At 44.1% G+C, this 14110-nt stretch overlaps 1 protein-coding gene across 2 annotated transcripts in view; it reads left to right on the top strand.

The window, feature by feature from the left end:
* The window catches only part of SYNC (syncoilin, intermediate filament protein), a 48746-nt gene that overhangs the window by 7414 nt on the left and 27222 nt on the right, over nt 1–14110 (top strand). The window contains exon 3 of one of the 2 annotated variants that reach the window (XM_082248449.1): nt 13573–13697. In XM_082248449.1, the coding sequence (XP_082104575.1) occupies nt 13573–13697 (125 nt within the window). Of the gene's footprint in view, nt 1–13572; nt 13727–14110 lie in introns of both variants that reach the window. The other variant, XM_082248448.1, reaches the window with a different exon arrangement.

Genomic DNA, 14110 nt, shown 5'->3' with positions numbered 1-14110 from the left:
GGTCACTAACACTACAGCATCCTGGCAGAGTGAAATGAAAATCACCTGATCTGAGTTAGGAGGCAGTCCCTTGACCGACCAGATCCAGAGATAAAAGAAGGAAAAGGCATAGTTTAACCAAAACTACAACTAGTCTCAAAAGCACCCGGGAAGAAACCTCCCAACCATAAATTGGAAGTGGTGGTGCAGATTTTGTAATGTTTTACTTTCATGCTAACAAATTTCAATATGACATTGATGATATTATTGTGATCATTTGTTCATGATAATGGATAGTTTAGATCAGGGGTGTCAAATTTAATTTGATCCCGGGCCGCATCAGCATTATGTTTCCCCTCAAAAGGCCGGTTATATCTGTAAGACATAGCTGTAAGACTATATACAGTATCTCACAAAAGTGAGTACACCCCTCACATTTTTGTAAATATTTTATTATAACTTTTCATGTGACAACACTGAAGAAATGACACTTTACTGTAATGTAAAGTTAGAGTGTATAGATTGTATAACAGTGTAAAATTGCTGTCCCCTCAAAATAACTCAACACACAGCCATTAATGTCTAAACCGCTGGCAACAAAAGTGAGCACACCCCTGAGTGAAAATGTCCAAATTGGGCCTAATTAGCCATTTAACCCCCCCCCCAGAGTCATGTGACTCGTTAGTGTTACAAGGTCTCGGGTGTGAATGGGGAGCAGGTGTGTTAAAGTTGGTGTTATCGCTCTCACTCTCTCATACTGGTCACTAAAAGTTCAACATGGCACCTCATGGCAAAGAACTCTCTGAGGATCTGAAAAAAAGAATTGTTGCTCTACATAAAGATGGCCTTGGCTATAGGAAGATTGCCAAGACCCTGAAACTGAGCTGCAGCACGGTGGCAAAGACCATACAGTGGTTTCCCAGGACAGGTTCCACTCAGAACAGGCCTCGCCATGGTCGACCAAAGAAGTTGAGTGCACGTGGTCAGCATTATATCCGGAGGTTGTCTTTGGGAAATAGATGTATGAGTGCTGCCAGCATTGTTGCAGAGGTTGAAGGGGTGGGGGGTCAGCCTGTCAGTGCTCAGACCATACACCCCACACTGCATCAAATTGGTCTGCGTGGCTCTCATCCCAGAAGGAAGCCTCTTCTAAAGATGGTTCATAAGAAAGCCCGCAAACGGTTTGCTGAGAACAAGCAGACTAAGGACATGGAGTACTGGAACCATGTCCAGTGGTCTGATGAGACCAAGATAAACCTATTTAGTTCAGATGGTGTCAAGCATGTTTGGCGGCAACCAGGTGAGGAGTACAAAGACAAGTGTGTCTTGCCTACAGTCAGCCATGGTGGTGGGTATGTCATGATCTGGGGTTGCATGAGTGCTGCCAGCACTGGGGAGCTACAATTCATTGAGGGAACCATGCCAACATGTACTGTGACATACTGAAGCAAAGCAAGATCCCCTCGCTTTGGAGACTGGGTCGCATGGCAGTATTCAACATGATAATGACCCCAAACACACCTCCAAGAGGACCATTGCCTTGCTATAGAAGCTTAGAGTAAAGGTGAAGTACTGGTCAAGCTTGTCTCCAAACCTAAACCCTATTAAGTATCTGTGGGGCATCCTAAAATGGAAGGTGGAGGAGCGCAAGGTCTCTAACATCCACCAGCTCCGTGATGTTATCATGGAGGAGTGGAAGATGACTCCAGTGACAACCTGTGAGGCTCTGGTGAACTCAATGCCCATGGGGATTAAGGCAGTGCTGGAAATAATGGTGGCCACACCAAATATTGGCACTTTGGGCCCAATTTGGACATTTGCACTTAGGGGTGTACTCACTTATGTTGCCAGCGGTTTAGACATTAATGGCTGTGTGTTGAGTAATTTTGAGGGGACAACAAATTTACACTGTTATACAAGCTGTGCACTCACTACTTTACATTGTAGCAAAGTGTAATTTCTTCAGTGTTGTCACATGAAAAGATATAATAAAATATTTACAAAAATGTGAGGGGTGTACTCACTTTTGTGAGATACTGTAAATGTAGCTACTGTTTGTCATATTAAACAATTGCCTCTGCATTTGATTATTACTGCTTTTAGTGATAACCCAAGACTTAGGCTGTGAAGGAGAGGTGCAGACCAATACAGAGCCGACTTACACTCCTGTAGCAGATGATGAAGTCTGAAAAGGAGGGTCACACACTGCTGGTATCCTCCAAAAGAAACTTTATTGGAGACTGCTCAGACAGAACATGGTTCTGCTTTGGTGTTCTGTCTAAGCAGGATCCAAAAAAGTTTCTTTTTCAGACTTGCATCATCTGCTACAGGAGTGTAAGTCAGTTCCGTATTGGTCTGCACCTCTTCTTCACAGCTTAAGTCTTAAGTTATTACTAAAACCAATAATAATTAAATGCAGAGGTGATTATTTAATACCAGCAGTGATTTAATGATACCAGCAGTGCGCGACCCTCCTTTTCAAATGACACAGAATTATTGTAATGTCTCGGCTGTGTGTTGCTTGAGGTACACAGCTTCACATCAAGTAATAACCAAATGTCAATGAAAGAAGCGCTGGTTTCTTTAACTGATGCAACCTTTACTGAGATATAATCCATACATGTGCCTTTACATATGAATAAGCAGATATGTGGTGGACATGAGAGGATATAAAAGTATGGTAAAACTGTAAAACAAACATATGAAAGACAGGTATAAGTATGGCTATTCAACATCATGCATTATACATAGTTATACAGAATATAGGGACTGACTAACATGTGCTTACTACATACTGGAACACATATTATCTATACAAATGTCTAGCATCCCTCTACACAGGCTGAATAAGCAAATCCTTTACTTACAGGCTTTTGGTGTTCATCAGGTTTGCAATAGATTAGCTTCAGAGGTCCTAAGGGTCTGTTCCCTATGGTGGCTCAGGCTGGAATGCATAGACAAGTTTAGACTTGCCCAAGGCAGTAGGGAGAAGACCCGCCCCTAGGCTACAAGAAAATGGAGGGTCTTAAAGGGACAGACACTGCTGAGTGCCAAGTTCAAGATATACAGTGCGAAGGCAGCACAATTATATTATTTTCATAATAATTATAAGCAGATGTCCTGAGCCCCAGCCCCCCTTACATCAGATGTGAAGAGTCCCTCCACCATCAGAAGTTAAGAGTTCTCCACCCTACCTTAAATCACAGAGCACCCCCTTGTGCTGCTGCTGGGAAGCAGAAAGTGCAGGGTCTGGAGGAGGACCAGAGAAGGGCTGGAGTCAGATGCCGGAGTCTGCTGAATGCTGAGACCAGGGGAGGTGAAGACGAGGGGAGCTGGGGCTGCACAGAGAGGTGCAGGTCCTGAATGAGGGGCTCTGTCCTCCTCTCTGCTGCTGACTGGTGAGATGGGGGTGGGGGTGAAGCAGAAAAAAACCTCTCCGCAACTGTGCGGAGAAGCACAGTATGGATCTAGCAGAGGAGTTCTGTCCTCTCTGCTGCTGACTGCTGAAAAAAGGTGGGGTCATAGATAAGGGGGAGAGGTGCGAGGGCCACATGAAATGGCCTGGAAAGGCCTTGTGTTTGATACATGTGATTAATGCCCCATACACACGTGCAGATTATCTGCAGACTTTTGTCTGCAGACTTACCAAAACCATATAATATGAGGTCAAACCTAAACACTTTCAATTTGTATGCAATCCGGCAGGCCCTTGCACTACATAGAAAAGGTAAGTCTGCAGACAAATGTCTGCAGATAATCTGCACGTGTGTATGGGGCTTTAGAGCCTGGTGTCATTTTAAAGGTTAGGAAGATTCAGTGGTTATACTGAGGGCGAGGTTTGGGTCAAGGTTTGGCTTAGAAGGTGGATTGAGTTCCAGAGATTGAGCTATGGTTAGCAATTAGGGTGAAGTTAATGGTTAGAGGTTACCTTGAGCTTTAGACTGAGAATGACCAATCAATACCTTTACACCCAGGCAAAAAACACCTTACAATAATGATAATGCAAGTGATAAATAATCAATAACAGTAAGGTAAAAAAAATATTCAATAACAAAAACATACCTTCCTATTACCACAAAAGGAGCAGACGTCAGCCCAACTTGAAAAGTCCCAAATACCTGTATATAAACCAAATATCCCCTAGCATATAGCTAAAAAGATAGCCTCTTATAGCGCAGTATTATTTATTCAAATGGCAAAGAAGATAAAATTACACTTTTAAATTGTGTCTCAATTAAAACTGAGGATAAAAAGCAGGAAATACAGATTAGGAACACTGATATGCGTTCTACCAAGTAGAAGTGGCATTTATCGGTACTCCCACACTACAGGGGCGTAACTACAGGGGTTGCAGGGGTTGCGATTGCAACCGGGCCCAATGCTCCAGGGGGCCCAGCATTGGATAGGAGGGGAGGCGGGGGAAGCATGTAGAGAAATCACTGTCCTCTATTTTCCTCCTGTAGCTGCAGAAAGAAAATGGAGGAGATTGGTTCCTCTGTATGGTGCCCCCGCCACTCCTCCTATCCAGTTCACTTGTGTTCTGCTGTTTCTGGGCCCCTGTGTGCTCCCCTGGGCCCCCCCCCCCCACTGTGATCCCTCCCCTTTCCTGCCGGCTGCTGCAGGGGATGTGTCACAATAGAGAACCAGGAAGGGGTCGGTAAATATGTAATTTACCAGCTCCTTGCTTCTCTAAATGGACAGAGTCATAGTCAGTGACATTGTAAAAAAATAAAATAAAATGATAAAAAATAATACAATTAAAATACCAAAAAATAAAAACTACTGACACCAGTGGGTGAACTTCCAGGATCGCAAAGGTCACACTTGCAACCGGGCCCTGGCATTCCACCACCGTGGGGAGGCCCCAAGATGGCAGGAAGGGGGCCCACTGCAGAACTTGTGAAAGGGACCCGCTGTGGGACCGCAATAAAGGGCCTCGCAAGCGGAGTAAAGGGCCCCAGAATCAGTGGGAAGAGCCCTGGGCTTGAAGGGTAGGGCCCCGGCCAGGGGTCCGGGGGGGGGCCCTTCATGGTTTCTTGCACCGGGGCCCTGAAGGTTCTAGTTACGCCTCTGCCCCATGGCACACGTGGTGACCCCAATTCCCTTTCACACCAGGGAACCTCCATGTCACATCCAGGGACCCTGATCCCCTGTTCTGGGGACACTCACTGGGCGGTATGAAGAGAGTGGCCCGCACTCTGCCCTCCTTCACCGTGATCCTGCTGATTCCTTCTCCTAGGATGCTCCTCTTCTGGACCACATTGCTCACCACAGCTCCAACCGGCTCCTGGTGAAGGGAGAAGCAGCAGTCCGAGAACTCCGCACGTCCCTAATCCCAAACCTCCTCAGACCATTCTGGTGCCTCGTCGTTTCTGCTCCAGTAAAGTTGCCACCCTCCAGTGCCAAGCTTGGGGTCAGGTTCAGCTCCACTCCCTGCTTAATACCGACCCAGGGAAATGAACGGCTGCCCACCAGTTCAGTGCAGAGAGTCACTTCCTGCCCAGGGTTTACACAATTCAGCTCCAGCCTAAGAGGATCATCATGCAGGCAGCACTCCTGTGGGCTCCCTTCCTGCCTCTTGGGCCCCCCCCCCCAACAGTGGTGGAAAGCCAGGGCCTGGTAGTTTAGCCACTGCCCCAGACACCTGGCATCTTCCTCTGTCCATTCTTCCTCCCCCACTGCCGCCCCCTCCCCTCAGCTCACAAGGATCATTCATGATGGACAGAGTGCCGACTCATGGCTGCGCCCCTAGGTTGCAATGCGCCCTAGGCGGCTGCCTAGTTTGCCTAGTGGAAGCACCGGCCCTGCCCCTCCCCCCCAAATCATTATTACATTTCCCAACACAGACAGCCCCCCATCCCCCTCTCCCAACTTACAGGGGGAAGCCACTAAAAGCTGGGAGGAGGTGCGCTGTGTTGGGCTCTCCCTCCTGTCAGAAGAGCGTTCATCTATACAACACATGGATCAGGATGACTCTTACTGTAGATCGCACTGTACTCACACACCGCCCCTATATTCTCCAAGGGCTGCTCACCTCCAGGCAGAAAGAAATAAGGATAGGGGGCAGCAATCAAACTGTGTGTGTACAGTGCAGTGTGATCTACAGTAAGAGCGATCATGTCCCATGTCAGGGGCGTAACTACAGGGGTTGCAGGGGTTGCGATTGCAACCGGGCCCAATGCTCTAGGGGGCCCAGCATTGGATAGGAGGGGAGGCGGGGGAAGCATGTGGAGAAATCACTGTCCTCTATTTTCCTCCTGTAGCTGCAGAAAGAAAATGGAGGAGATTGGTTCCTCTGTATGCTGCCCCCGCCACTCCTCCTATCCAGTTCACTTGTGTTCTGCTGTCTCTGGGCCCCTGTGTGCTCCCCTGGCCCCCCCCCCCACTGTGATCCCTCCCCTTTCCTGCCGGCTGCTGCAGGGGATGTGTCACAATAGAGAACCAGGAAGGGGTCGGTAAATATGTAATTTACCAGCTCCTTGCTTCTCTAAATGGACAGAGTCATAGTCAGTCACATTGTAAAAAAATAAAATAAAATGATAAAAAATAATACAATTAAAATACCAAAAAATAAAAACTACTGACAGCAGTGGGTGAACTTCCAGGATCGCAAAGGTCACACTTGCAACCGGGCCCTGGCATTCCACCATCGTGGGGAGGCCCCAAGATGGCAGGAAGGGGGCCCACTGCAGAACTTGTGAAAGGGACCCGCTGTGGGACCGCAATAAAGGGCCTCGCAAGCGGAGTAAAGGGCCCCAGAATCAGTGGGAAGAGCCCTGGGCTTGAAGGGTAGGGCCCCGGCCAGGGGTCCGGGGGGGGGGCCCTTCATGGTTTCTTGCACCGGGGCCCTGAAGGTTCTAGTTACGCCTCTGCCACACTACATGTTTCATCATTTACGTCTGACATCATACCGCACTATTAAAGGCTCCCCTATAATTTTACCTATATTCTAATGGAGTACTATTAAGGTTCTAAAAGGCACAGAGGCACTTTAAAGGTATTGGGGCAATATCTATATGATGACCCAAGAGACATCTTGGAAAGGACCTGATGATCATACATCATTCAAGAAGGAGAAGCCAATTATTTAAGCATTTTTGACCTCCTGTAATAAAGGGGTCAATTAGTTCTGGTGTGTACACTGTGGGTGCAGAGGAGGAGCCCTTAACTTTTTGTGTCACTTCATCTGACCACATGGTTGGACTATTTACAGTATTAGGCACTTTATGTTTCACGTGGATTTGATTGCACATTAAGGACAGTAAGTAAAAGTTTTAGGGCAAAGGAGTGTAGTCACATATCCCCTAGGGGATATTTGCTTTATTTATGAGATTAAGCAATTTTTTTCAGCATTAGTTTTGCCGAATTTATATATATTTTTTTCAAATGTGATCATTTTTTTTTTTAGGTGTGTCAAGTGAAGGTATACATGAACCTTGCAAAATAATCAATTTCATTTAAAATAGAAATGCAAGGCAAAACATTTGGGTATATACTGTATATAAAAAACATTACCTTTTTGCTTAATTTTTTTTATAAATTACCACTTGACTTATTTTTTAAGCTGCATAGGGGCTTAGAGATGTGGGGATGGAGACTGTTGGGAAAGGGGGGGGGGTGATAGCGGAGAGAGAGAAATAGAAATACACCGATATTGCCAGTGAATAGCTATGCAGGGGGGGGGCTTTCAGCACACCAATGGAGGTCAGGCAGGCTGTTCTCCCAGCACAGCCAGAAAACTAGACACACTGGGAAGGAGTATCTTCAATGCCTTGAGTGGTCAGTTTGAGATAGAAAAGCAGGGAGGCTGGCAGGATCACCAGGTATTTCACACAAAGATAGCAATGCAAAAAAAAAAAACGGATACTTTTTAAGTACAGAGTACAACATACACATAATAGGAATAGGAAACGTTGAGGTAACATACTCTTAATATGCACCAAAATCAACCACACCAATTGTATTCCAATAGAAACAGATGTGCCTTATTCAAAGTAAAGAAATTAGTATTTATTAACAAAATCCAGCTATCATGTTACACTAACATTACTAGACTCAACTACTAAATGGTAAAATATCATTGGCTGTTACATGTGAATGCAGATTTTTAGATTGTCAGTCTAGGCTAGGTTAGGCTGGTGGTGAAATGCTCCTCCCTTACTGCTGGAAGTCACTTCTCACTCCACAACTCAAGGAATATTCTTTTTATAGAACAGCATCACAGTCATGGCCAAAGATCTGAAGCATTACCCTTTATCCCTCTGCCCACTCACTACTTGTTCTTGGCAAGGAAACTGGGGTATAGTTTAAGTAACACAGGAAGAGCCCGTGTATCTTCTTCTTACATTGCTCTTTCAGCAAGGCCTTGGGAAACAGTAGTCACAACCCACATCCTATGCCAAGTCTATTTCAAGTGTTACAGAGCAAACGGTTGTACCTATAAATCTATTTTAATTTAGGGTGCAGAGAGCTATATTATTGGTGCCATTGGCTTTCATGTCTTATGTTAACTTGTTTCAAAATGCATGCAAAGGCTTAAAAAAATAGTCATTCATATACTGTAAATTGCAAATGGCATAACCCCGCTAGTAATAAAAAATAAAAATAAATAATAATATTATTATTATTATATGTTAATAATATTATTATTTATTATTATATACTGTAAATTACCTCTTAAAGAGATCACAGTGCTCTGCATGACAATGTCTTATCTTCCCTTTCACTCTATTTATTAATTTGGAAAAGACGTATGGGCAGAAGCAGAATTTAAGCCATGCCAAGCCAAGTCAGAAGTGAGCAGGCAGAATCCAAAAGGCAATCTGGGTCAGCATCAATACAGAAATAGGTTCTTAATACCTCGTTTCCACTGAGCGGTACAGTTCCGTTTGGTATACCTTGATCAGGCTTGCGTTTCCATCGCCAACAGTACCCTTACATGATAGGCGTGGTGTAGCCAGAAAATAGTGATCAATGTCACTTGATAGGCTTGGTGAACCAATGGTCAACCAATCAACGTTCTGCAGAGTGTGGCTCCACTCTGTTGGTACTGTACAATTGTGCTTGGTACCCCAACGAAAGTGTCCAAAAAAAGTGGTACGGTACGGTTCGGAATTAGGGTACCATTCGCAACTTTTGACAATGGAAACGGCATAAATTGCATACCGTATCGCACGAGGCATAGATCACTGGTGTATAGCTAAAGACCAACCAGCAGCTCTCTGTCTTAACCCTGATCCTTAAATCTGGCACCAATGCCAATGTTGAGCATGCACTTGCAGGCTTTGTTCCAGGATATGCTCACACTATGCTAACTGGCACTATCCTGACACACTGTCAGTGCTCCTCCAAACACAGATCAGTTTTTCCTTGTCCTCCCTACGCCCCTTCCAAGCAGTGGTCAGTTGGCAAGCAAAAGACAGAGGCTGGGGGGAAAAAAGCAGTTGACGATAAAGGGTACTACTGTATATTAATGGATGTGCACAGGAGGAGGGAGGGGAGATACTCATATTGTTGTGGGTTTTACCATCAAGGAGACCCTTAAATCAGAACGTGTAATACCATGGGGAAGTTAAGTGTCAATGAAAAAATATTAAAAAGGACTAGGTATGCACAGTACAAAATTCTACAGTTAAAAACATGAACCTAAAATAACTAAAATAAAATGGATCATTGTCAGGTATAACCCCAAAGAGGACAGGTAACAATGAGGAAAGGGAAAGATGGCTAAATGAGAGAGAAGGAAAGAAATGCTGACTAGGGAGGAAAAATGGGACATACTGTATGAGAATGCAGGAGGAGCATGACAATTCGAAAGCAATGAGGCAGAAGGACGGGTGAGGAGAGAGAAAAAGTATAGTGGAAAAGTTGAGAAGGAAAAATTATATAGACAGCTGAAAAGGACTTTCAAGAAAAAAGCCTGGCATGCTGCAAGTTAGAGATAAAGGAGATTTAGGGGAAATGTGAGGGCAGTAAGTGATTAGGGATGGGCTTGATGTGTACGTTCGACTAAAACATCAGCTGTTCATCTGTTTGCTGAACACACGAACAAATGGGGCACTCGGCGGGAAGTTCGCCTGCCGATAAGCGCCCCATAATGCACTGCTCTGGTGCAGTGAATAAATTACTGATGATTGGCCAAAGCATGCACATGACCTGTATGCTTTGGCCAATCACAGCACAGTGTCCTATCAGAGCCATGATTGGCCAAAGGCAGGCTGCCTTTAGTCTATCAATGCTCAGGGGCTAAGTCAATGCCCAACAATATATAGGGCTGCTGCTTACACGGCAGCCTTGTATAGTGTATGATAATAGAGGTTAGGCAGGTAGTTAGTGGATAGTGTGTTGAGTTAGTTTAGTGCAGTCAGTGTAGTGAACAGGCATACCCCACTTTTATAATGTATAGATATGTTGTAGTCCTGGGTCCCCTCTCAGTGCTCCCCAAATTTTGTGTCCCTGTCACTTACAGTTTGTGAGCAGTGCCATGCCAAGCTGACCGAAATTTCCCATAGATACCAATGTTGAAGACAGGAAGCAGTGCCATGTCAAGCTGACCGAGATTTCCCATAGAGACGCAAATGTTAAAGATAGGGAGCAGTGCTATGTCAAGATGACCGAGATTTCCCATAGACGGCAATGAGCACTGAAAGTTGAAAATTGGTCTAGGTCGGAAGAAGGGGTTAAAAGTGATCTGTATTTAAGTGGTTAAGGGGAACCCTATGACAGACTTTAAAAAAAAAAAACTGTGTGGGGTCCCCCCCCCCCAAAATCCATAACAGGTCCTTTGGGTCTGGTACAGATTTGAGGGGAACTCCACGCCAAGATTGAAAAAAAAAAAAAAACGGCGTACCAGCCCCCGGGCGACCCTTGGCTGAGGTTGTTGGGGCCTGCGGAGGGGGGCTTATGGTAATCGGGCCCCCAGATACGGGCCCCCCTATATGAATGGATATCGGGTACATCGTACCCCTACCCCTTAACCAAAAAAGTGTACATAAAAAAATAAACACAAAAGCCAGTTTTTGACAAGTCCTTTATTAAAAAATAAAAAAAATAGCGTCCCCTGATGTAAATCCATTGTCAATCACATTGCCCGTCGCACCCGAAAAAAAGAAAAGAAAAAAAAAAAAAAGACACTCCTGCCTTTTAACACACCTCCCGGCTAATGAGCCGCTTGAGCCATGACAGCTCTTTTATTGGAAAGGGGCGGGGACACCCGGTTCCATCTCCCAGTGGCACTGCCCCTTCTGGCGTCATGTGACGTCCAAAGCACCCTCCCCCTGTTGGGGGCAAGCAGCCTGGTATGGTTCGGGGGGGGGGGGGGCGCTCGCTCGTCCTCTGCCCCATCCTGGCCAGCTAGGCTGGTTGCTCAGATAAGGGTCTTGTATGGATTTTGGGGGGGGGGGGGAAGGAGGAAAGGATTGGGATTTTAGATGAGGTGGAAACCAGAACGCTGGGAAATATGAACAATGGAAACATTTTATTGCTATACACCAGCAATTAACAAAGTACAACATGTGAAATATCAATTCATGTATAATCAACACAATCAAAACACTTGGATCAATCTGATATATGCGCAGGTACACAAATTATATGTATATATCAAGAGTATAGGGACTAATGGCACTCCGCATAGGCCACACAGTCCATAATTATTCCATACACAATAAAAACTAGGTCCATGACTGTTGCAGCAAGTTGATGATTCAGCATTCATTGTTATGATGTACCCTGCAGAATATCTATAACATGGCAACAATGGAATAATTATGGACTGTGTGGCCTAAACGGAGTGCCATTAGTCTTTATACTCTTGATATACAGTATATATATAATTTGTGTACTTGCACATATATCAGACTGATCCAAGTGTTTTGATTGTGTTAATTATACATACATTGATATTTCACATATTATACTTTGTTAATTGCTGGTGTATAGCAAAAAAATGTTTCCATTGTTCATATTTCCCAGTGTTCTGGTTTCCACTTCATCTAAAGTCCCAATCCTTTTCTCCATTCAAGCAATTAGGGATATGGGCACTTTTTTCTGCGCTCCATTTAAAGTCCCAACTTCTCATTTCTTTTTTTCTGTTTTGGCGTTTTTTTCATTTTTTTTTTTAATCTTTATTGCCGGGTATCAGACAATACATTACAGCCGCGAGCAAGTTTAAATTACATTTTTTCCTTTAGATATGTCAGTATTGCTGCAGCAGGCTACATAAATCGTGCAAATAAGCCAATTTACAGGCACATTAAGGTGACCCCCTAGGTACGATATTTAAAGGAATTTTTCATTTTTATTGTTTCACTTTAAGCATTATTAAAATCACTGCTCCTGTAAAAACAACCATTTAAAAAAAAAAAAATTGTATTGATTCATGTCCCCCAGGGCAGTACCCAGGTCCCCATACGCTTTTTACAGCAATAACTTGCATATAAGCCTTTAAAATTAGGATTTTTGATTTTTCATGTTCGTGTCCCATAGACTTTAATAGAGTTTGTATGTTCGCTAGAACTTTTTCCCCGTTCGAGATGTTCTGGTGTGAACCGAACAGGGGGGTGTTCGGCCCATCACTATAAGTGGTACATGATTGATGCTTAGGAAAGGAATGGGAAGGATATGTGGCAGTTGAGTAGTCTTTGGAAAAGGACTGACAGAACTTCAGAGAGAAAGGTTTTCAGGTGTGCGATCGCGGAGATCGCATGTAATTCGGAGCGCACTGCTCCTAAATTAAATGCGATCTCATGTGCGGTGCAAATTTCTGACATACACTTTGTATGGCTGAATTCGCACCGCATCCGCACTAAACTCACACATGAGGCTTTTTTTTATCCGCAGCAGAATCGGATCGCATAGTGGTTCACACTAGTGCGATCGATTCTGTGCGAACTTGCAGATCGCACTGCGATATGCGATCGCAACTGGGGCTGTCGTTAATTTTTAATTGACACCCCCTGCGTATTGCATATGGCAGTGTGAACTGCCAGGGGTGCGGATGCGATGCGGGAACAGGCTGCATATTCGCAGCATTCCCGCATCGCACAAATGTGAACCGGCACTGAGGGGAAGTCTGAGTTATGTCTCAAGATGGACATAGGATACATGTTGTCCAAAACAGATCAATCCCCTACTAGTGCCTCTTAAGCTGGATACACACTATACAACTTTTGTTGTCAGATTTCCTTTAGATTTACCTTTTCTATGTAGTGCAAGGGCCTACCTGATAGCATACAAATTCAAAGTGTTTAGGTTTGACCTCATATTATATGGTTTTGGTAACTCTGAATGAAAAAATCTAAAGAAAATTGTATAGTGTATATGGCCCATTACCTTGTTAGTTGCCAGAAAGTTACAATTTGCAACAGTTCCAGTGAATGATCACTGAGGCAGTGAGGACTTCCTCCAGTAGAGAACAAAAGACATCAATCTCTCAAGATGATGCTCTCAGCCCTAGGCACAATCACATGACTGGAGCTGCTTTTTTTTAATAATAAAAGGCAGTTTGTTTAAAAAAAAAGAAAACTGCTACTGTATATTGTGTCATGTAAGAAATTTAATTATGGAGACTTAAACCTTATGCTCTTTATCCAGGAACAGCTGCAAGATCTGGAAGATAGAAGGAGAGAGATCAAAATTTCGGTCCAACTGCAAGAACAACAGAACAAAGAACTTGAAGAGCTGCGCAAAAGTCTTGCAAAGGAACTAGCAGTCTACAAGTATGTTCCATCCAGCCAAGGAATTATAGGTGAAATTCTATGACAATACAGCAGTGGTCTTTAATGTATTTTCTTTTAAAATTAAGCAATCAAAGCACATACTTTAGAAAGTGAGTACACTGTTTATTCTAAGAATGACATAAGATTAAACCTGGTCTATCCCCATCTTACCTATATACTCCCATAAACCATTAGGATAGCTCTGGAAACAGGGGTCTCTGCCCACATGCAAAAAGTAAAGACCAAGACAAGACCAAAGTGATAAAAATATTAACCCTCTTAAAGAGGTTGTAAACCTCCGAATTCTTTTTTTGAAAAAAAAAAAACACCTGAAAGACAAACACATAATGAGCTAGTATGCATCGCATACTAGCTCATTATGAAATACTTACCTTAGAACGAAGCCCCAAAGT

Source organism: Pelophylax lessonae (assembly GCF_965119305.1).
Source record: "Pelophylax lessonae genome assembly, chromosome: 2".
NCBI lineage: Eukaryota > Metazoa > Chordata > Amphibia > Anura > Ranidae > Pelophylax > Pelophylax lessonae.
The sequence above is the reverse complement of the archived record's forward strand: the minus strand, read 5'-3'. Positions and strand labels throughout refer to the sequence as shown.